At 36.7% G+C, this 22831-nt stretch overlaps 3 protein-coding genes across 3 annotated transcripts; 1 reads left to right on the top strand and 2 right to left on the bottom strand.

The window, feature by feature from the left end:
- Nucleotides 1-99: 99 nt before the first annotated feature.
- LOC104757971 (DNA replication licensing factor MCM2-like) lies at nucleotides 100-4553 on the bottom strand. Its single transcript, XM_010480760.3, has 16 exons — nucleotides 4022-4553; nucleotides 3766-3920; nucleotides 3490-3679; nucleotides 3168-3387; nucleotides 2869-3076; nucleotides 2632-2766; nucleotides 2350-2541; nucleotides 2092-2264; nucleotides 1822-2010; nucleotides 1633-1749; nucleotides 1461-1545; nucleotides 1216-1359; nucleotides 1010-1135; nucleotides 731-913; nucleotides 478-639; nucleotides 100-390 (listed from the first exon to the last, which is right to left on the bottom strand). The coding sequence occupies exons 1-16, from the start codon at nucleotides 4425-4427 to the stop codon at nucleotides 265-267; spliced, it is 2811 nt and encodes a 936-aa protein (XP_010479062.1). The 5' UTR covers nucleotides 4428-4553; the 3' UTR covers nucleotides 100-264.
- Nucleotides 4554-5881: 1328 nt separating this feature from the next.
- On the top strand, nucleotides 5882-8158 carry LOC147924545 (uncharacterized). Its single transcript, XM_087496827.1, has one exon. The coding sequence runs from the start codon at nucleotides 5882-5884 to the stop codon at nucleotides 8156-8158; it is 2277 nt and encodes a 758-aa protein (XP_087352953.1).
- A 12932-nt stretch (nucleotides 8159-21090) lies between these two features.
- Nucleotides 21091-22706, bottom strand: LOC104757970 (uncharacterized). Its single transcript, XM_010480759.3, has 5 exons — nucleotides 22140-22706; nucleotides 21923-22016; nucleotides 21727-21762; nucleotides 21546-21598; nucleotides 21091-21466 (listed from the first exon to the last, which is right to left on the bottom strand). Exons 1-5 carry the CDS (start codon nucleotides 22565-22567, stop codon nucleotides 21175-21177), a joined length of 903 nt encoding a protein of 300 aa, XP_010479061.1. The 5' UTR covers nucleotides 22568-22706; the 3' UTR covers nucleotides 21091-21174.
- Between the last annotated feature and the right edge of the window lie 125 nt (nucleotides 22707-22831).

Genomic DNA, 22831 nt, shown 5'->3' with positions numbered 1-22831 from the left:
GTAACTTTAGGCCAAATTTTCAAAATTTACAATTTGAGCAACTCAAAACCGGTGGACAAGTTAATCATATGCGTTCTTCTCAAATTCAAGGCTCAAAAGTTTTAAGAAAAAAAGAAAGCTGCAATAATATCTTAAAATGCCTACTGCAAATTCTTGAGCAACTCATAATCTTTAACACAAAACGAAACTATCGTCCTAATAATCCAACATTTTTAATGCGATTATAAACCTAAGTTGATAGTGACTTGAAGCTCGCCTTGTCGTTTACCAAGTGACTAGCCTTCTAGGACACCTGATCATTCCTCGACCATTGTCCAACTCGAAATGAGCTTTGGAAAATTCATTGCTTGAAAAGAACGGCCGTAGATCTGCAATGTCGTATTCCTTGGCCTGAAATGTAGACATAAATAAGAGTTAGTGACAAATATCTGTAGGAAGCGTGCTTCTGATAGTAGCCTAATCATATATGACAAGTACCTTTGTCTGCAGCTCCTCTATCTTAACCTCGATAGATGGTAGTCCTGAATTTGATCCTGAAATGATTTCTTCAAACTTCAAGGCATTCTTTATGAGCTCTTTCAGAAGCACAAGCAGCAATGAGTTGAAGTCCTTTTTGTATGTAATGTATCGTTTGAAACTCTGCACAGGAGTAAATAAGTTCCATCAATTCAGACATCAGAATCCATAGATACAAAGCTCACCGAACACCTGAATGGAAGTTCTCTAATACCTCTCTTAGAGTTCTCTGGACACCAAATTTCTGGGTTGATATGAAAGAGTCAAGCAGGACTCGAATGGCCATGTTAACATCTTCTTCTGTAACATACTGCCTAAGGTGCATCCTAGCATGTGCTTCAGACATTCGGATCATGGACTCAAGGTGCCTTGTCGCAATGGAAACTCCTTGTCCATTCTGAACGAAAGATTAAAGCAGGTAAGAGACTATAACATAATACTTGAGAAAGACATAAACTCAGCAGTACAATTAAAATCAAGAAATGAAACCTACCATTGATTCTCGTCTTAGATTAGCATACACAGTCTCTAACTTCTTGGCATCTAGTTCACCCAGTTTTGGGAATACATATAACTTCGAGTATGTTAAGTATTTCTTCAGCAGGTTCTGGGGAAGCACCTGTATATAAAATAATATTTCGATCAAGACACGAAAACATGGAAACTTCAAAGAAGCAGCTACACCTGAAAATCACAAACCTCTGGATCAGTAGAACCGCTAGATCCCTGAATGCCATCTTGGGGCTCGCTATCGTCCATCTTACCACCTTTGGGTTGTGATTTGAAGTGGCTATTGACAACAAATTCAGCAAGCATTTCATCTGTAACTGGATCAACCACATCCTGCAGCCATATAATTGGTTTAAGTCATGTCGATAACCAAAAAAGTTAACACAATCAATGATATGATAGCAAGAACAAGAAGCAGAGGTTTAGAAAAATACCTTGACAACACACAATATATCAAAACGAGAAAGGATCGGATCTGTCAACTCAACATTTTGTGCGAATGACTTGGATGAATCGTACCTGAAGTTGCAATGTCACAAACACTTTAGCAAGATCAAAATGACAAATTTTAGATCAGTGAATTTGGGGCATTAGTTACTTATTTACCTTCCACCAACTGGATTAGCTGCGGCAATAACAGAGCAACGCGCTTGAAGAGAAGTAACAATTCCTGCCTTTGATATACTAATACTCTGTTGTTCCATGGCTTCATGGATACTCACCCTGGTTACGAAACTTATATGGTCAGCACCATTTTGTTCAGAAAAGTAATTATCATTAGTTGCATTTCGTTACCTGTCCTGGTCGTTCATCTTGTCAAACTCATCGATAAGACAAATTCCTCGGTCAGCAAGTACAAGAGCCCCTCCTTCAAGTGTCCACTCCCTTGTAACTGGATCCTTGTGTACTGCTGCAGTTAGACCAACAGCAGAAGCTCCCTTTCCAGTCGTGTAGACAGCTCTTTGTCCAGTTTTCTCAGCATACCTAGACGAAACATTTATGCAGTTAATGAAAATATTCACCACAGGAATTAATGAAGTCAGCTGGCCAAGATAGTTTTCTTACTTCAGAAATTGTGATTTTGCTGTTCCTGGATCACCTAGTAGAAGTACATTAATATCTCCACGCAATCTGTGTTTCCCTTTAATATTTTTCTCTTGGCCTCCAAACATAGCAAGAGCAAGAGCTGTTTTGATATCTTCGTGGCCATATATTGACGGAGCGATTGACTTAATGATCTGAAAGATAAATTGCATTGATGTCAACAGGGATGCCTTTGAAGCAATTCAAAAGACTTATTAGGAGGACTTAAATCCAACTTACACGTTCAACTATACGTGGGTCCTTGGACAGCTCTTCGATTTGTGTCTTGTCTTCTTGGGTTAGCTTGTATGCAGAAAAGAGGTCTTGCTTCTTTGTAACATAGTTAGCTTCCACCACAGTGGCAAAGACAGGAAATCCATTCTTTGTGTTCAAAGATAGGTCAAAATTGTTGGTATATATGCCAGTAATCTCCTGCAAAACATCTCATGCAAGAAAAAATCAATCACCTACCATACACAGGTGTGCAAAGTATTCAAGAAGAGTAACGTATGGTGAACATACAATTTCTTCTCCAGGACGTGCACAATCAATAAGGTCATTCAGCAGGATAACTTCTTTATGTCTTGGAAGTCGTCCAGCAGGCACTGTTCCTGGACTCTCTTGGATTGTAAGCTTCTGATAGTTCCTGTATATTGTCTGAAACAAGAGAGTAAATTAACATTGTGGTCAATTTCACATTCCAATTTAGAGCTTACATTGACTTTAATGGAAAATGTTAGAGAGGACATGGAATCCTACCTGTTCGACATTAACAGTAAACGGTCCTTTTGACTGGCATTCAGAACAAGATCCGACCTTGACTTCTGAATAAGAGTTTTGAAAGAAAGGTCCCAAAACTGCTCCGCACTTGTTACAATCATATTTCACCTGCTGCAGTTGAGGAAAGACCCCAGAACGCCTTGTGACAACTCCACCAATGCGGATCATTGTGTTAAGATGAATCTGCCTAACAATTCACAAAAAAAAGATTAAGTTCAAATCTAGTGAGGAATAACAAAACTCATCATCTTTATCCATGAATTCAGACATAGTAGTACCTTATGTTCCGAATCTGATCATTAACTGGTAGGTTGGTAACACGAACATAGATCTTTGTGTGAATATTCTTGTAGTTTGGATGCAGATCAAAGATGACCTTTTCCGTAACTTCCTCCATAACTTCAAGAACAGGTTGTGGAGCATCCGCCAACCAGATGGCAATATTCGGGTGGACATGTATGAATTCTTTATAATCAATCTCCAGACTACACTTATTAGCTGCAAATAAGCCATACATTGATAGTTCAGAGATCTAATGCTTGTACATTTACCAGTAAAGAAGGAACTCATGCAACTATAGCAAAAAGAAAATGAAAGTACCTGAAACCATTTCGTTTATCAAACGAACATATTCAATATCTCCATTATCATTCTTTGGTTTCACATAGGTAAGCAAAAAGTCTTTGAACTTCTTGGCAATGAAACGTCTCACTTCATCTCTCATAACCCATTCCCTCAGAGTTCCTTGAATCCGATACATCTCAAACTCTGCCTCATCCTCATTGTCATCCTGTATTAAGAAATTAACCAACCATCAGCACTAGCATAACACACACCTAGCACCACGAAGTAAGTATAAAGGATTCACAATCATACCTCATCCTGATAATCATCAGTTTGATCAGTCATTGAGATATCTGGCTGTGACCCTCCTGGCGAACTTGGAGGGTTTCCATCAGGATCACCATTACCTCTTGGTGGAACCGTAGTCCGAGACCTCTTCGTAGGTCTGTAATTCCAATCATCTGAATCTGTATACAAAAACAACCCAACTCAAATCTAAATCCAGGGTTCAATTAGGGTTCCGATTACAGTACTGAAACAAGAGATTTGGGGATTTTTTTTAATTTACCATTATCATGAAGAAGATGAGGAAGCTTGCGGTTCGCAGCTCGAGTCTCACGAGCATCGAGTACAGCCTCTGCCGCACGACGGTCAAGCATAACCTGATCTAAATCTCTCTCATCTTCGACGGAATCATCTAATCCATTAGACTCATACTGATCATTCCCATCCATCTTCCGATAATCTTCCAAGTAATTATCGTTGTAGAGATCTTCTCCTTCTTCTTCTTCTTCTTCCTCATCCGCTCCCTCTGGCTCATCCCTGATGATTTGGGTATCGACAGCGGCTTCTTCGTCGGAGAAATTCTCGGAGTTTTGGCTCGTACTTATAGGTAACTGATCTGTGTTGAATCCAGCGGAAGAAGGTGAAGTTGGTGACGACGGCTGGTTATCTGAAGAATCTTCTCCCGCCATTTTCTCTTCCTCTCTCTCTCTCTCTCTCTCTCACTTTTCCTCCGGCGACGGAATCAGGGCACAATACCACTCGTTTATTGGGTTTCCTCGTCGACTAGGCGGGAAATATTCGCGCCAAATTGACATACGTAATTGGGCCTTTAGAGGGCCAATAAATCTGGGCTTTCACTTATATTCGGCTCAAGTAGTTACTATTTACATAATCAACGCAATCATAGATGAATTGTGTATTTAGGATGATGATGTTGAGTAAATTAGTAAACGAATAAAATTTGACCCAACCGAAGAGAGATAGAGTTTCAGTTTTTGTCTTTTCCACACATATTGCTTGAGATTGGCATTTTCTACTAATAGTTGAGATTTACAAAAAGTTTAAAATTTTAATATGGTTACAAAGTATTATGTATCTTTAATATGGTTACAAAGTATTACAGTCTTGGGATTATGGCTTCTAGCAGAGGCTTTGTTGATGGAAGGTTATTTGTACAAGTGAGTAATCTAATCGACCTTGTTGCTCTATGTCGTTTTTTCGATGAATCCTTGTGTTTCTAGCTAGCATTGTGATCTCTGACCGTTCATGCTTAGAAACCAGTTTCTTTATTCACGCTTAGAAACCAAGTAAGGAAGCTATAGAATTGTTCGGATATGGTTCTTCAGGTTTCTCTATAACTGGATACATGACTTTGCTAGACAAAGCAATTATGAGAAGTGATGCTCGGCATACCATAATTGCTCATAACTCACTTCCGGAAGCTGTTTTCATCCGCTTGTGGAAGATCGCCTGTTCAATCACATTTTGGGCGTGTTCATCCCCGCAAAATTTGCTTATTGTTCAAGTGGACGCAACTCTTAACATTCGAATCTAGAATCTAAACTGCTAAAAAAGGGCGTAAATTAAAGTTTTCTATTTTTCATGTCTAAAATTGTTTTGGTAAATATATACGCAACTCTTGAAAGCATGAAGACTTTGGTTGCTACAAGGCTGGTCTGTAGGAGTCTGGAAAAGAGGTTCACACGGAGAAACCGTAACGGAGATCGAGTGATGTGGCTGTATTTTTTAGAGACTCTTTGATTAAAGAACAAGTTATTATCATATTTATTAAGAAGATTTGGACTTATCCTTTAATAGGAAAGTAGGTCATAGGAGGTTTTCTATATATTGTTTTATTGGACAAACATGTTGTTTGGCCGTTCAAGAAGAATTTTAGAGAACTAAGCGAGAAAGCTTTTAGGGTTCTTAGGGATTTTGGTTAGATTAAGAATTGGTCAGTGGCAAGTCGTGTTGACTGTGTGTAAATCTGATTAAACATATCTTGTAAGATTGTTTAAGTGATTCTTAATAAGAAAAGAAGTTCTTTTCTATATTGGCTGCATCTTCGTTTTTACAATTGATATCAGAGCAGTCAACCGACGAGAGCTCTATACTCGCTACAGGTTGAGATCTTTGGATAATGATGCAGTCGGGTAATGAGTTGATGTTGCTTCAGAGGGCTGTGATCTTGGATGAACAAGGCTATGGTCGCTGGAAGGTGCGCATGGTTCAGCTGATCCGAAATCTAGGTGAGGATGCTTGGACGGCTGTGGAAGAAGGATGGGAACCTCCCTATGAGAAAACCGAAGCTGGTGACAAGATCACTAAACCTAAGGCACGCTGGACGGTAGAAGAAAAGAACTTGTCTAAATATAATGCTAGGGCACTTAATGCAATATTTGGAGCTGTTGACGATGATGATTTTAAGCTTGTTCAAGGTTGTGAGTCAGCTAAAGAAGCTTGGGATATTCTGCAGAAGTCTCATGAAGGGAATTCGAGTGTTAAAAGAACAAGATTGGATCAGCTTGCTTCTCAATTTGAAGTCTTAAGGATGGATCCAGATGAGACAATCTCTCAATTCAGTGCTAAATTGAGCTCTATCGCCAATGAAGCTAAGAATCTTGGTAAAACCTACAAGAATACCAAGTTGGTTAAAAAATTAATTAGGTGTCTCCCATCTAAGTATGCAGCACACAAAGCTGTCATGAGAGTCTCTGGAAACACGGATACCTTGAAATTTGAAGATCTGGTTGGTATGTTGAAGTCAGAAGAGATGGAGGTCGCTGAAGAACAGAGAATTCATGGCAAAGGGATTGCATTCAAGGTAGATGACACAAACGACCAGCTGAAAGAGATTAAAGATAACATGTCCTTGATGGCCAGGAACTTTGGGAAAGCTCTAGAGCAAGTTGAAAAAGGGCAGGGACGAGATTTATCTCGCTGGAATCGAAGTGCTACAGAGAGGTCTTGTTCTAGGCCAAATAGATCTGAGAAAGAAAAAGTTGATCGGAGAAAAGAGATTCAGTGTCTTGAATGTTGTGGTTTTGGTCATTACAAACCTGAGTGTCCAATGGTTAAGCGAAAGGAGATGAAGTGCTTTGAATGTAAAGGGATTGGACATTTAAAATTTGAATGTCCAAACATGGTGAAAGGAAATAATAAGGCATATGTTAGCTTTAGTGATTCAGAATCAGAGAGTGATGGGGATGAAAAAGAAGGAGGACTGCTGAATCTTTTTGCATACAGTGCTAAGAGTGATGATATAGCTGATGAAAGCTCAGATGATGATGGTGAAGAGTCGATTTCAAAAGAGAGCTACTGTGTTTTGTACGACAACTGGGTCCAATTGTGCAACAAAAAATTGGTTCTTATAAAGGAAAAGCTGCGTTTGGAAGCCAAAGTCAATATGCTTGAAGAAAATAATTCTGAAGGATTGATTGGTGAGGAACTTCCTTCTTCTGAGAAAGAAGTATTAGAAAAGAAACTGAAGGCACTTCAAGAAAAGTATGGTTTGGAAAAAGAAAAAGCAACAAGTCTGGAAAGAGAGCTGAATGAGAATCACAAGAAGATTAGGATGTTGAATAATGGTGGCAAAAAGCTTGATGAGATACTATCTATGGGAATTGTAGGATCTCAGCATCAAGGTCTGGGTTATCACAAAGAGGAGACTGTTGAGCTGTTGTCTCGTGATAAATCAGTAAGCTTCGTTAAGAGCAATGTAAATCATGAAGCTAAGTCAAGTATTCTGGGAAAAGTGGTTCAACAGGAAGCCCCTGTAGCACAAACCAGGAACACACGACATCAACATATATCTTCTTGTGAGCGAAAAGGTTGGACGAAATCCAAGCGAGGACGAAGGGTTTATGAATGCTTTCATTGTGGTAAAAGTGGGCATGTGAGATCTTTCTGTTACAAGTTTAAGAACAAGATCAAGGAGCTTTGGATGGCAAGAAAGTGTTTTATTGATCCCTTTCATTTTTCTAGAGTCTGGGTGGCTAAAAAGGATTTGTACAATAAAAATTTCGAGGATGATGAGAAAAAGTATGATCAAGGTTGCAAAGAGTCTGAGGAAATCAACCTATGCTGCAATCTCTCGAAGATACTCATTGAAGAAGGTGTTGGAGTTGAACCTGAGGTTCTACAGAAGCATGTTGCAGAACCACCTGTACAAGAAAAAGTCACAACTGAATCAACTAGATCCAATAGTAATGATTGGAATGATGAATCATCAGGAGTTTTAGCTACATCTAAACAGTTGCAAGGTCATACGAATCAGTCTGCTGCAGTTGCATTTGTTGAGCAAACCGTTTGTCATGTTCAGCTGAATTCTCAAGGAGTGCTGCAACATTGTTTTGTTTCACAGGTTAAACCTAAGAACATTGTAAAAGCTCATGAGGATTATTTTTGGTACAAGGCATGATAGGAAGCTTGTTGTGTCTCTCTACATATATGTCTTCATCTTTGTTTTTATATGAATGTGCACTCATGCTGGGGGAGTATGATGAGATGATGATATTGGTGATGATGGTGATGTTGTAGCTGAATGTGGCTGAAGCTTATGTTTTTGGAAGATTCTAGTACTATTCACATATGGAGCTTGAGTTGTCACATTCAGATAAAAAGGGGGAGAATGAAAGCATGAAGACTTTGGTTGCTACAAGGCTGGTCTGTAGGAGTCTGGAAAAGAGGTTCACACGGAGAAACCGTAACGGAGATCGAGTGATGTGGCTGTATTTTTTAGAGACTCTTTGATTAAAGAATAAGTTATTATCATATTTATTAAGAAGATTTGGACTTATCCTTTAATAGGAAAGTAGGTCATAGGAGGTTTTCTATATATTGTTTTATTGGACAAACATGTTGTTTGGCCGTTCAAGAAGAATTTTAGAGAACTAAGCGAGAAAGCTTTTAGGGTTCTTAGGGATTTTGGTTAGATTAAGAATTGGTCAGTGGCAAGTCGTGTTGACTGTGTGTAAATCTGATTAAACATATCTTGTAAGATTGTTTAAGTGATTCTTAATAAGAAAAGAAGTTCTTTTCTATATTGGCTGCATCTTCGTTTTTACAACTCTAAGGTTTGACTTTAATAAGCAAATTGATTCAGAACACATATCGTTTTTATTAAAAGAACACGAAAACCAAAACCTCAACGGGAAGATGTGCTAATCAAAAGCATTCCCCCAGCAGCCATAGCTTAGATTTTTGAGCCACAAGGGCAAGAAAGCTCTGTTTTATTTTCATCATTGCTTTCGCTAGTTGTAACGACGGTATGAAAATGATTTGGGGAAGACTCCGGTTTGATAAAAACCATGCCCTCATATGCATCAAACACATACGTTTTACCACAAGGACACTTGCACTCTGCCATAGTTGTAGAGGTTGTTTCAGTTGCCTGAATGTTGATGAATGAGTTAACCGGCGGATTCTGAATTACGGTGGACGGTGGTTGATACACGGCTTCTGAAGTTTCTATTTGTTGCCTCATCATTGCATCGCGCTCCATGACAGCGTTCATCATTCCATCATCTAATTCCACCACAGCGTTTGTCATGTCGATGTTGTACATTCTTTCACTGGAAATTAACGCAATCCTAGTGATACCTTCGATATATAAAAATATGTTCTCTATATGAAACTCTATATACTTCAATTTTTTTTTTGATAAAAATATGAACTATATTTAAGTAGTCTAAATGATTTGTTTTTTTTTTGGTTCTTTTTGGGGGAAAATAGTTATGAAAAAACCTACATATACTAGTTAGTTTTTTTTTCTCTAGTTAAAAAAAAATTAGATAATCACATGTGGTACATCGCGGGACCAAATTTGTTTTGAAAAACGTAAAATGTATTTTGTTTGGTAGATTAACTATTTATATAACTAATTTTTGTACTTTATAAATGTACAATATATGCATCTATATATTATGTAGTCCCCAGTTTCCATGTTTTAGGTGTATACTGTGTATTTTTTATTATTATATAGGAACAGTATCATATAGTTCCTTAAATATTTAAATCATCGAAAAGTTTTTTTTTTTTTTTTTACTTTTCATTGTAGAGATAGTAGTATTTTAATTAAATTGTAGTTTTTCAATAATATCAGTACAATATAATTTGGCTTTCTATCTATACTAGTATTTTTGCAGCAGTTTTTGCTCAAAATAATTTTTGGAAAGTTTTTACATTGAATGCTATTTAATGCTTATATTTATATCCAAACAAGTTTAGTTAACTTTCTCTACTATCCTTATAACCAAACACAATTAAAATATTTTAAATATTCATATATATAATGTTTTATAATGAATATAGATATTTATAAGATTTATTCCATATTTAAAAAAAAAATCTCCTATCATCTCTTTTTGATTTTAAAATTTAAATGTAGTGAATCATCATATAATACATGAAGTTAATAAAAAGGTGTATTTTTCCTGCATATATTGTGATTTGAATTTTTTTAAACAAACATATATTACTCAATTAATATAAAAAGTGTGTGTTCAACATACATATATAGTCAATTATAAAATTTTAAGAAGTTTATAATTTATAACTGATATATCTAAACTTAATAAAAGGTTTAAAATTATAAATATTTAAACATATTAAATTTTCAAAATTACACAAACGAGTTATATTACATGACGGATTATATGATATTACAGGATTGAATTAATAATACTAAAAAATAAACTATCAGTATTATGATATTTTAATACGGATTAAATCCTCATTTTAATGTTTTAACAACACCAATATAAAATATGTCGAATCAAACTGATTTAATTAAGATTATAGTAAACAAAAATTATTGTGCGGTATACCATGGTTTATACATTAAATCACTAAAATTAACAAAAGAGTATATTAGCAAAATTAGTATTACAATAGTACATTAACAAAAAAAAATAAAAAATAAAAAAACTTACCCCGCGGTATACCGCGGGTCATTATCTAGTTTTACAATATAACCTATTCATTCTCCCCATTATAGAAAAGGAAATAAAATCTTTATACATTATTATAAAATTAAAAACTTAAACCGCTCTTTAATAAACCCAAACCGACATATAATTTCATTCTAATTGTAAAATCTAAATCCTAACCATCTCATTTGTAAATCCAAACCGACATATAATTTCGTTCTACTTGTAAAATCTAAATCCTAACCATCTCATTTTGAAGCCAAACCGACATATAATTTTGTTCTACTTGTAAAATCTAAACCCTAACCATCTACTTTGTGAACCCAAACCGACATATAATTTTGTTCTAATTGTAAAATATAAACCCTAACCATCTCATTTGTGAACCCAAACCGACATATAATTTCGTTCTACTTGTAAAATCTAAACTCTAACCATCTCATTTGTGAACCCAAACCGACATATAATTTTGTTCTAATTGTAAAATATAAACCCTAACCATCTCAATTGTGAACCTAAACCGACATATAATTTCGTTCTACTTGTAAATCTAAACCATAACCATCTCATTTGTGAACTCAAACTGACATATAATTTCATTTTGATTGTAAAATCTAAACTCTAATCATCTTATTTGTAAACCCAAACCGACACATAATTTTGTTTTAATTTTAAATATCTAAACCAATGCAAAATTTAATTTTCCTTAATTTAAAGTATACATAATTTGTTTCCTTAATTTGTTTTGCTTTTTAATTTAATTTTGATTTTTTAAAAATGAAAAATTAGATAGAAGATTCTGATTGGCTGAGAGGAGAGAGGGTGAACAAAAAGGTTTAGGAGTGAACCTAAGTATTTTTCTTAGTATATATAGTTTATATGTGCAATGAAAATAAAAGTAAATTGGTTTTTTTATATGAATTATACTAATTGTTTACTTTTATAAACTTTAATTAATGGATTAAAATATGTGTATATAATATGTTATCTAGAGCATCTCTTACCTTTGGTAAGTATGAAACATATTCATCATTTTTTTAAAAAGTGTATAATGTATAGAGTTCATTTATAAAGTTATTAATTTACCGCTTCTTAAACAAAACCATAAGAAAAAATTGGGACCAAGAAAATATATTCATTTATCAGTTTTAATTTTTATTAATTTATCACTATTTTTAAGTTAATTTATATACATAGTTTAAAATGTGGAGTAAATTCATAGATAATTTATATACACAGTTTAAAACATTCATCCTTTTCATAAAATTGCTGGGAAAATTTGTCAATTGTTATCACACAATTTATTATTAATTTCCAATTATATATTACCAAATCTATATTACATTTTTAAAGTATATTTTGGTTTACGTCCTTTAAGTTTTGCTTATTTATTTTCTTTTATTTACAACATTAACCCCTAACGATTTTCCTAAAATAACATTTTGTAGAAACTCAATTAATGGAACTATCTAAATCAACCTAATTTGATACGTTTATTGCCATAAATAGCTTGACAACATCTATACATTTTGATTTTTCCAAAAACAACTCTACGCATTAAATTTTTAATCCCATAAAAATCTCCAAACCTATTTTAATAGATCTTTAGAGATTGTATGATCTCTTAAATTTAAATGACACAGCTGAATTTGAGTAACAAATGATTACAATCGCAATAATTATTATAATGTTAATAAAGTTCATAAAAACGAGAACCCAACTTTAGAAACTCAATAATCTGGTATATTTATCTTTAGCATCAAGAAATACATTTAATATAGTATATATCGCGTTAAGAAACTGAATATTATTCTGCGATAATGTTATCAACTCAAATATGAAAACACTAAAATCTCTCTTTTCCATAAACTCCTTGCTCATCAAGCTTTTTCTATGTATAAATATCAACTTCACAAACGAAACACAACACCCACAACAAAAACCACTAATATGACGGTTTTGAAACATGGGTTAAACCACTAATATGACAATTTGTTGTTATGTGGCGGGACATGTTATTAACATGACGGTTTGAATTAACATTAGTATAAATATTAAAATATTATTAATTCGGTTTTGAAACACATGTTAAAATTTTCATTTAATTATTTGGTCAATACCACTAATATAAGAATATTAGACATATTAAATCAGGATAATTTAATTAAAATTTTGTAAAACAATTAAATCACTGGTAAAATTGTGACTTAATCCAACAATAGCTTATAAATTACATATTTATGTATTTATTCCCCTATTATTGTTCTAATAATTGAAAATCCAAACAAAATTATTATTTAACTAAACAAAATAAACTAAAAATGTTATTATTTTTTAAAAAATTGTCCTGCGGGTTAAAATCTAGTGAAGATTATAATGGAGAAACCAAATTGGTGGTTATTTAAAAAAGGAAAATGACAATGCTTAGTATAAGACACCAAAAAAAAGTACATAAGATAAAGGTTATTTACCGGGAAAAAAAATCAAAACCGACACATTATTTCTTCTTTCCTTCTTCTTTATTTCTTCTTAATCTCATCGATTCGACATGTCTCTTACTGATTCTTTTATCCATCCGTCTTCTTTTTATCCTTATCCGCCTGTGACCCGCGAAGAAACCAGGGTTCACACGCCCATGACTATATAAAAGACCAGATAACTAAACCAAAAGTTATAGCCATTCTAAACGCTCTTGGTGTGATATTGGCTTAAAAATATTGGGGTACATGTAAGTAACAAGACAACGGAATAAGATGACAATATTTTAGTCACTAAGGGGGGCAGTCTCAGACGATGCTCACTGAACAAGTCCCCAGCTTGGACTGATACATTGCAGCAGCCAAGTCTCTCTTGAGCGCTGCTTCTGATTTGAAGAAGCCTGATTCTTCTTATTGGGCTTAGACAAAGGTAGTAGTGTTAGCGAACTCCTTTTCGTTTAAACTCTTGATCCTTTTTCATGTATTTTGATATGACTTAAGTTTCCTTCTATAGGAACGCAGAGAAAATCTGTTGAATTGTGTTGATTCCATTGATGAATGAGCCATTACATATATACAAGAGAGTATTTCCTAATGTAAAAGATTACAGAGTAAATACAGAATCATATCAGATGATCAATGCAATTGATATCGTATCCTTGACTGTGATATGAAAGATATTATAGGAAATATCACAATACCCCCCCTCAAGCTGGAGCATGCAGATTATGGATGCCTAGCTTGGACCTGAACGAATAAAACTCATTTGTCCCAAGAGCCTTTGTAAAAATATCTGCCAACTGTGCGGTGGTGTCGACATGATATAGTGAAATCGCACCATTTGTTACTTCATCACAAACGTAATGACAATCGATCTCCACATGCTTTGTACGTTCGTGAAAAACTGGATTTGTCGCGATATGAATTGCTGATTTACTATCACAAAGAACACGCATAGGTTGAGAATGAGTGGCTGCCAAACTTAACAATATGCGTTTTAACCAAGTAAGTTCCTGAACAACACAACGCATTGCTCTGTACTCGGCTTCGGTGGAAGACAAACTGACCGTACGCTGCTTTGTTGTCTTCCACGAGATAGGAGAAGTGCCGAGTTGAATAAAATACCCCGTGACAGACCTCCTTGTGCGATGACAACTGGCATAGTCTGAATCACACCAACCATTTAACTGTAAATCTGAATCACTACGTAACAAGATGCCTTGTCCAACATTACCACTCAAATATTTTACAACACGCAGAGCAGCAAGCCAATGATCTTCACGAGGAGATTGCATAAACTGAGCAAGATAGTGTACCGAGTATGACAAGTCTGGCCTAGTGACTGCAAGGTATATGAGACGACCAATCAAGCGGCGGTATGTACCCGGTTGTGTCAAGAGAGGAGATTCAGAAAGGGCCAGTTTGTTGTTCTGTTCAAGAGGAAACTCTGCAGGGTTACAACCTAACCCAACTGCCCAGCTTCTTTGATGATATCCATGGTATATTTGCGTTGACAGAGATACATACCCTCTGAACTCCTAGCCACCTCAATTCCAAGAAAATATTTTAGTGGCCCAAGATCTTTCATACGAAAGCAAGAAAACAAGTACCTTTTAAAACTGTCTGTCACCTCCTTGGTACTGCCAGAGATGATCAGATCATCCACATAGATGAGAACGTTTAAGACAGTTGAACCTTTCTTATATGTAAAAAGAGAGTAATCAGACAAACACTGTTTGAAACCATAGCCGACTAATGCTGTCCGGAATTTCTCGAACCAGCAACGCGGAGCCTGTTTGAGACCGTAAAGAGATTTTCTTAGACGACAGACCTTATTTGCTGGAGCTTTAAACCCAGGTGGCGGCTTCATGTAGACTTCCTCATCAAGATCACCGTGGAGGAAGGCGTTATGGACATTCATCTGATGAACATCCCACCCTTTACTCACCGCAACCTGCAAGAATAAGCGAACAGTGCCCATTTTTGCAACAGGTGCAAATGTTTCTCCATAGTCGACACCTTCAATCTGTCTATTTCCAAGTACAACTAACCGAGCCTTGTACCTCTCGACGGAACCATCAGAGTTGTGTTTTATTTTGAAAACCCACTGAGAACCAATAGCAGTTTTCCCAGGAGGCAGTTCCTCCAACGTCCAAGTTTCATTCTCTTCAAGAGCATTATACTCGGAACCCACAGCTTTGCGCCAACGATGATCACGAATTGCCTGACAAAAGGTTTTTGGTTCGATCGCAGAGGTAACAGCAGCAATGAAAGCCTGATGTTGAGGCGAGAATGTAGCCCCACGTCCAATTTCAGAAATTGGATAGAAAGCAGAAGGAATTGCCAAATTAGCAGATGCCTTTTTGACTGGATTTGCAGAGGTATCAAAATTCTGCAATTTGACTGACGGTATCTTCTTGCGATGTCCCCGACCTAAAACCTCCTCAGGTGGTGTTGTTGCAGACTCAACAGAAGGCGTCGGTATGGGAGCTGGAGTCGGCTTAGGAGCAATCGGGAGGTCTGTTTCACGGGTTGGAGTGGGATCCGTCGGGAGTTCCGGTTCGCGGATCGGATGTGGATCAGTCGGAAGGTCGGGATCGAGGATCGGTGATGGATCGGGAATCAGAGGTGAAAGAGATGGCGAAGAAGACGATGAGGGAGTTGTGACAATCGGAGAAGGGACTTGAGATGGGCCTTGATCCAACAAAACCGAATAGGAAGCAAGTTGGGCTTCTGATGTAGAGTTTGGGCCTGATAAAATTGGTGGATCCAAATCCAACTTATTCGAAAGAGAAGCCCATAAGTCGACTTCTGAATCATCTTCTTCGGGTGTGACCGCGGTTGACGAAGGTGTGGCATACGGGAAAACTGTCTCGCAAAACACCACATCCCTGGACACAAGAAACTCCTCCTTCTCCAGATCAAACAAACGCCAGCCTTTCTTATCATGAGGATAGCCTAAGAACACACACTTTCGACTCCTAGAAGCAAACTTATCTCCTTTGTGATTCTGATTATGTGCATAACATAAGCTTCCAAATACCCGTAGATGCTCATAGCTTGGTTTAGCATTGTACAACACTTCGTAAGGAGTAGCACCTTGGAGAATAGAACTTGGAGTTCGATTTATCAGATATGCGGCGGATAAAACGCAGTCACCCCAAAACTTCATTGGCAGCTTGGATTCGAAACGTAATGCTCGAGCAACGTTAAGTATGTGACGATGCTTTCTCTCTACTCGACCATTCTGTTGGGGAGTCCCAACACAGGAGGTTTCGTGTTCGATCCCGTTTTCACAAAAATAACTTGTAAGGCACATAAATTCAGTGCCATTGTCACTTCGAATTTTCTGTACAGGAATTCCAAACTGACGGGAGACCAAGGCAAGAAAATATTTGATTTGCGTTGTTGTTTCGGTTTTGTCATTAAGGAGAAAAAGCCAAACCCCTCTCGAGAAGTCATCGACAATTGTTAAAAAATAACGAGCCCCTGAATAAGTTGGAGTTCGATAGGACCCCCACAAATCACAATGAACCAGTTGAAAAATATGGTCAGTTTTATTCATACTGCTCGGAAAAGGAGCACGAGTCTGCTTTGAACGAAGACATACATTGCAAGCATTATTCAAATTCTCTAAAGAAACTGAAACGGAAACATTGGGAAGTTGACCAACAATTTTTGCAGAAGGATGACCCATTCTGCGATGCCACAAATCATAAGACTCCTTTGACCGTGTTGTCACAGAACCAGCTACCTCCATGCGACGGAAAAAAAACATTCCACGCTCACGTTTCCCTGCTCCAATCACCATCCTCGAAGTGCGGTCCTGAACAACAAGGAAGTGATCAGCAAGTTGAACCACACACCGGTTCTCATCCATCAATTGACCCACATAAATCAGATCAGAACATAACCCCTCAACATAATAAACAGATCGCAAAATCAATCCAGCACCAAGAACAACAACGCCTTCCAAAACTGAAATACGTTCCCTACCATCAGCGAGAATAACCATAACCGGAGACGTTGCTTTCAAATCAGATAAAACCTCTAAGCGACCAGTCAAGTGATGAGAAGCACTTGTATCTAGAATCCAAGAGGGAACAGATGACGTAGCCGATAGACGATCAGTGGTAGCAGACGGAGCTCGTTTGTTTAACAAGGTCTTGATGCCTTCCCACTCTGCATTAGACAGAGCAGTAACACCATCACGATCAGCATCCGTGATCACGTAGTTGGCATGATCGGCAGCGGGGGCGGAGATTTGCACAGCGTTTGCATAGGACACACCACGACCACGACCCACACTGGAAGATGTTACAGAGCCTCCACGTCCTCGACCGTTTGCTGTGCGAGTTCGTGGTCTCTCTCCCCACCACTCGGGATACCCAATGACGGCGTAGCAACTATCAGAGAGATAGCCAGGTCGATTGCAATGTTTACACAAGACACCCTTGTCTTTGTCATCACGGCGAAAACGAGATTGAGCAGCAAAAGCAGTGACATCAAGTTTTTCAGCAGGAGTCTGAGTTGCTTGACGAACCAAGTCCTCTTCGTGATGGACAATGTTATACACTTCTTCCATAGGTTGAAGTGGAGTCCCTGACACCAAGCTAGAACGAACAGTGTGGAAGCTGCTATCGTCAAGGCCAAAGAGAAACTGATGCACCTTATCATCTTCACGGTCTTGCTCTTGAACGGCCCCAAGATCACAAACACACTGTCCACACTTGCACACTCGCAGTGGTCGATAAGCGGACATATTGTCCCAGATCCGTGAAAGCTTGCCAAAGTATGCTTCAATGGCGAGACCACGTTGCTTACAACAAGCAAGCTCCGCCTTGAGTTGTTGGATCCTCGGGCCGTTTGTAACAGAGAAGCGTTTCTTCAAGTGATCCCAGAGATCTTTAGCAACATCACGGTGAGAGATGTTGGAGCGCAGCACTGGATCGATTGTCATTTTGATCCATGACACCAAAAGCGCCTGAATCGTCCACCAGTCTTCGAGATCGGGAGATCCGATATCAGGGCGTTTGATCGAGCCATCCAAGAAGCCAAATTTCTTGCAGGAAGCGAGAGCCGTCTTCATCTCACAAGCCCATTCATCATAGTTCGTGCCTTTCAACAAAGGGTGAGAGATCACGGCGCTGGGATTATCAGCGGCGGTCAAGTCATATGGAGAGATCGTGCGGCGAACCTCCACCGTCGTCGGAATTGTTGGGGTCGGGTGCATCGGATTCGGGGTTGTCGAGGTCGAGTTCGTTGCGGTCGAGTTTGTCGGGTTCAAGTCGGAAGTGCCATCAGCGGCGTTGCTCATTGTCGTAAAAGGAAAGAAAAATAAATTAAATTTCTGGTTTTGGCTCTGATACCATATAGGAACGCAGAGACAATCTGTTGAATTGTGTTGATTCCATTGATGAATGAGCCATTACATATATACAAGAGAGTATTTCCTAATGTAAAAGATTACAGAGTAAATACAGAATCATATCAGATGATCAATGCAATTGATATCATATCCTTGACTGTGATATGAAAGATATTATAGGAGATATCACAATACCTTCCTATGGCTTATCTTCAGATCTAGAAACAAGTTAACTGATCATGCCCTTTTAATAACCACAGATTCATCACCACATTCTTAGCAAAGCAATTGTGGTTCCAAAAGCCATTCCTCATGTGAACCCACTAAAAGATGTCTTGTTTTCAAAAATAAGAATCCCAATTATATATACCATTGGAGAGGATAATTTTAATTAAGATTCTAAAAGCTCTTATTTTATAAAAAGTACACAATATATTATTAAAAAAATATAAGAAAATATAAGAGTCTCAAAATTATATACTACTATTGGACTTGCCCTAATGGCTTTGTTTAAGATCCTCAATCTCTCAAAATCAAATTGAAAGATGTAGAAAAGCTGGATAAAACTTACCACATAAGCACCAATTAACAGTTTTCCAAGTTTGATTCTATCTATATTTTTACATAGAATTTCCAAAGAAATTATTATTTTATTATTTTTTCGAATTATATCATTTTTTATACCGGAATAATTTTTTAATTTCTAGCGAATATTAATTTATAGATGTTTAATTTATATATACTGTACAAAGATGGAAACATCTTAAGGTTTAATTGTTTAATAAGGCCCGACTATTAAAACCATTCACAAAAGCAAACACTTTCTACTCCTTAGTCGACTTCTTCTTCGTCCTCCTCGAAGTCATCTCCACAAAATTTGGACGTGGGTAATCTACACAATATCCAACTTCTTATAACCAAAGTCCAAATCAAGTGTTTTACTAAGAATAATAAGAAGTTGGATATTGTGTAGAAATATCAAAGAGCTTCGATCTACTTCGTAGAAAAACTTTTCTACTCTATAGTGGACTCCTTCTTCTCTTCGTCCTCTTTGTCATCTTGGACTTGTTATGGGTAAAAAAAGAGCTAAAATAAACCACAAAATTTGGGTGAGAGGTTTTTAATCTGTTACAAAGAACAAAGAATCTAGAGCAACTTTACGTACATGATGATGAGCGATATCTAGCCATAACAATTGCAGAATTTTATCCTCCCCGGTCACATCCACCAACAAGTTTTAGGGCCTTCTCTACAGCGCCTTCTCCAAGAATATAAATGAGAGCATTTCTGGAAAATGAATTTACCCTTCTCGTAGATGAATTATTAGTTTGTTAAAAAACCTTTTCAATTAATAGGAGGGATTCATCTATACTGCCACGACAGATAGAAACGTAGAGCATAATGGGCTAGTAGCTTCTCTTTAATTTTTTTTTCTTTTTCTTAAGAAGGGATATAATGGTGTAATAGCTAGAGCGGGATTAATTATGGAACAACCAAAGCAATTTGGATCGGAGAGAAAGATGAATAGTTTGAAGCCATGATGATGGCAACTACAAGAAGTAGAAGTAGAAGCTAAAGCGTTATTATAAGAAGTAAATATGGTTATAAGATTTAGTTAAATTTCAAGAAATTAAAAACAAATATATTGAGATAACTACTATAGCAATAGGCAATTCGATAAATCCTCTTAATAAAATAATTTAATATGATAAAATAAAATAAAAATAAATTCTCTGGTTCAAAATAGAACTAATGTGGATTCATTGTAAAAAAAAATAAGCTAGTCAAAACAAACTTGTAACAACACCATGGAAAAACAAACTTTGCATAATCTGATCTAACTGATTAAATCACGTTCATGATCAAATCTGTTGGACTCATAATCATCATCCATCTGCCGATAATCATCGAAGTAGTTATCATTGAAGAGATCTTCTTCATCCTCCTCCTCTAGCTCCTCAGCCTCATCCCTAATGATTTGCAGATCTATGACCCCTTCTTCATCGAAGAAGTTATCGTTGTCGTGACCATCACCGAGTAGATTTTCTTGAGCATCTACCACAGCCTCAGCTGCGTCAAGGTCAAGTATAATCTGATCTAAACCTCTCTCATCATACTGATCCATTCGCACGCAGTCTTCCATAAAATTTTCGTTGAAGAGATCATCTTCTTCCTCATCAATAATTGGTTGATTGTCGAAAGCTTCCCCGTCCATATTCTTTTTTTTTCTCTCTCGTTCCGGCGAAAATATTAGGGTAAACAACACAATATACTGATGTATATATATAAGATTTTCGACGACAATATATTACGAAATATTCCTTCATGAAAGAAAATATTCTAAACAATAATAATATTAATTGCTGTTTTCTTTTAATCTCATTTGCTCGTTTAGCGTTTCTCTTTTTAGTTTTTTCCATAAGAACTTTCATAACTGTTAGTTAAATCATGACTGGAATTATAACAAACAGTTTACATCAGACTTATGTATGTGTATGATGGTGCATGACACTATGCATTACACGTTTATTAGTGTAAATAAATAAATTTTTAATAGGGATGTATGGCCTAGAAGAACTAGCAAATAAGTTTTTCATATCTCTCTCTTTTTCGATAAATAAGGAACAAAATTATTAAAATTACTGAATGAAATCGAAACTTATTAAACGTAGCTTTGTGAGATTTGACAGTTTTGTGAGATTTGACGACGCTTCAAGATAAGAGAGAAATCAAGATCGAACATTTGGATCTCTAGGCCGATTCCATCGCCAACAACCACCACTAAGCGTCCTCTGCTTAAGACCCCGTTCTTGATCAATTCCGCCGACAACATCTTACCCCGAAGACGCGACATAAGAATCTCAACCATGTTTTGTCTTAACTCTCCCATGGAGAACCAAAATACAGGAACTTGAATACCCTGACCAATGACTGATCCTTTAACTCCAAAAAACCTGTAATCAGAAACGAGCAGAGCATGTTAAGCTTTTAAACCAACCCTACAGAAACAAATGTAATCAGAAAGCTACTCACTCTTTCTTCAACATGGTGTACATTACTCCTGGACTTTTACTGAGAACTGATACCTGAATGAGACAAAAAAAAAAACCAAGCTAATGTCGAGTTTATAGGGAAGCTAACTCAAACCACATTGCAGGTTCTGAGTACAAAATGTTGGAAACAAAAAAAAACTCATAGCAAAGCTACAATTTACCTTGTCTAGAGCCTTTCCTTGGTCCGAGCCAAGACTCTGTACAAAGACAGATTCACTAAATAAATTTCACATGAAAACAAGAATGCCATTCAACAAATAGATATCTACTATAAAATGTTTGGCTAAGTTGTTACTAAATTACTCAAACCCAAAAGTTTCGTCTATCTTTAATCTCTTAGAGCATAAAGAAACTTACTTTAAAAAACCTTGCAATGCTGTTAAGAAGATCAACCATAACAGGAATTGTGATCCCACGAATCAATAGCGACGTGACGATGATAAACACCCACCTGTAATGTAACACATTCAAAGATAATAAACCAAGATTGATCACAAAAACACTTAATTTTAAGCCAAAGCAGAACAGTATTAACCAATAACCATGTTTAGAATAAGATTGTTGAAAATCATACCATTGAGAAAATGTGAAAGAGTTGAGTAACGTAAGCAAGTGGTTAAGAGAAACAAGAACATCAGCGACGTTGTGTAACTCAAAAGCCCTAGAAACCGCGGATTGCAACAACCAATCGATGACGGCGTCAGCGGAACCAGGGAAGCTGCTATTGAAGGTGGAGATGAATCGATCTGACGAAAACGTAGCTGGATGAAATTGGAAAACAGAGCGATGATTGCGATAGAGATCTAGAGCCGATCCACCGTTGATGAACGAACTCTGGTGGATGATACTGTGGTAGCTTCGGATTGATGGAGTTTTGCGTCTAACTTTCTCTTCTTCTTCTTCACGAGGAGTCTGATGAAGATGGATGAGACATGAATAAGAGGATCGGTGATTTCGAGCTCTCAGCACCGATCTGAGGGATAAATAACGGACGAGTGACATCGATCGGTGAATTGGATTTACCGGTAAAGACGATTAGGGTTTAGGCTAAAGAGACGAACAACCTAAAAATTTGCATTTTGCATGATTAGGAAATACATTTACAATTAAATTAAGTAGAAAATAATTACTAATTGTTGTTAAATAAAAATCCCGACTTTTTCGAATAATATCTCCAAATTAAAAATTAATTACATTTTTAGTTCCTACGATAAAGTTGTAACTAAAATATATCTTAATCAGCATAATATCTAAGGTTTTTTTTGA

This window comes from Camelina sativa, chromosome 17 (assembly GCF_030686135.1).
Source record: "Camelina sativa cultivar CO46 ecotype springtype chromosome 17, ASM3068613v1".
In the NCBI taxonomy this organism is placed as follows: domain Eukaryota; kingdom Viridiplantae; phylum Streptophyta; class Magnoliopsida; order Brassicales; family Brassicaceae; genus Camelina; species Camelina sativa.
Note: the sequence above shows the minus strand (reverse complement) of the source record. Positions and strands in the feature narration are given on the sequence as shown.

Coding starts and splice junctions, on each gene's coding strand:
- LOC104757971 (XM_010480760.3), bottom strand. CDS start 4,427: ATGGCGGGAGAAGATTCTTCAGATAACCAGCCGTCGTCACCAACTTCA. Junction 2,011..2,091: donor GCAAAATCACAATTTCTGAA/GTAAGAAAACTA, acceptor TGTTTCGTCTAG/GTATGCTGAGAAAACTGGAC. Junction 391..477: donor TAGAGGAGCTGCAGACAAAG/GTACTTGTCATA, acceptor TCTACATTTCAG/GCCAAGGAATACGACATTGC.
- LOC104757970 (XM_010480759.3), bottom strand. CDS start 22,567: ATGTCACTCGTCCGTTATTTATCCCTCAGATCGGTGCTGAGAGCTCGA. Junction 21,763..21,922: donor GCATTGCAAGGTTTTTTAAA/GTAAGTTTCTTT, acceptor GTCTTTGTACAG/AGTCTTGGCTCGGACCAAGG. Junction 21,599..21,726: donor AAGGAAAGGCTCTAGACAAG/GTAAATTGTAGC, acceptor TGTCTCATTCAG/GTATCAGTTCTCAGTAAAAG.
- LOC147924545 (XM_087496827.1), top strand. CDS start 5,882: ATGCAGTCGGGTAATGAGTTGATGTTGCTTCAGAGGGCTGTGATCTTG.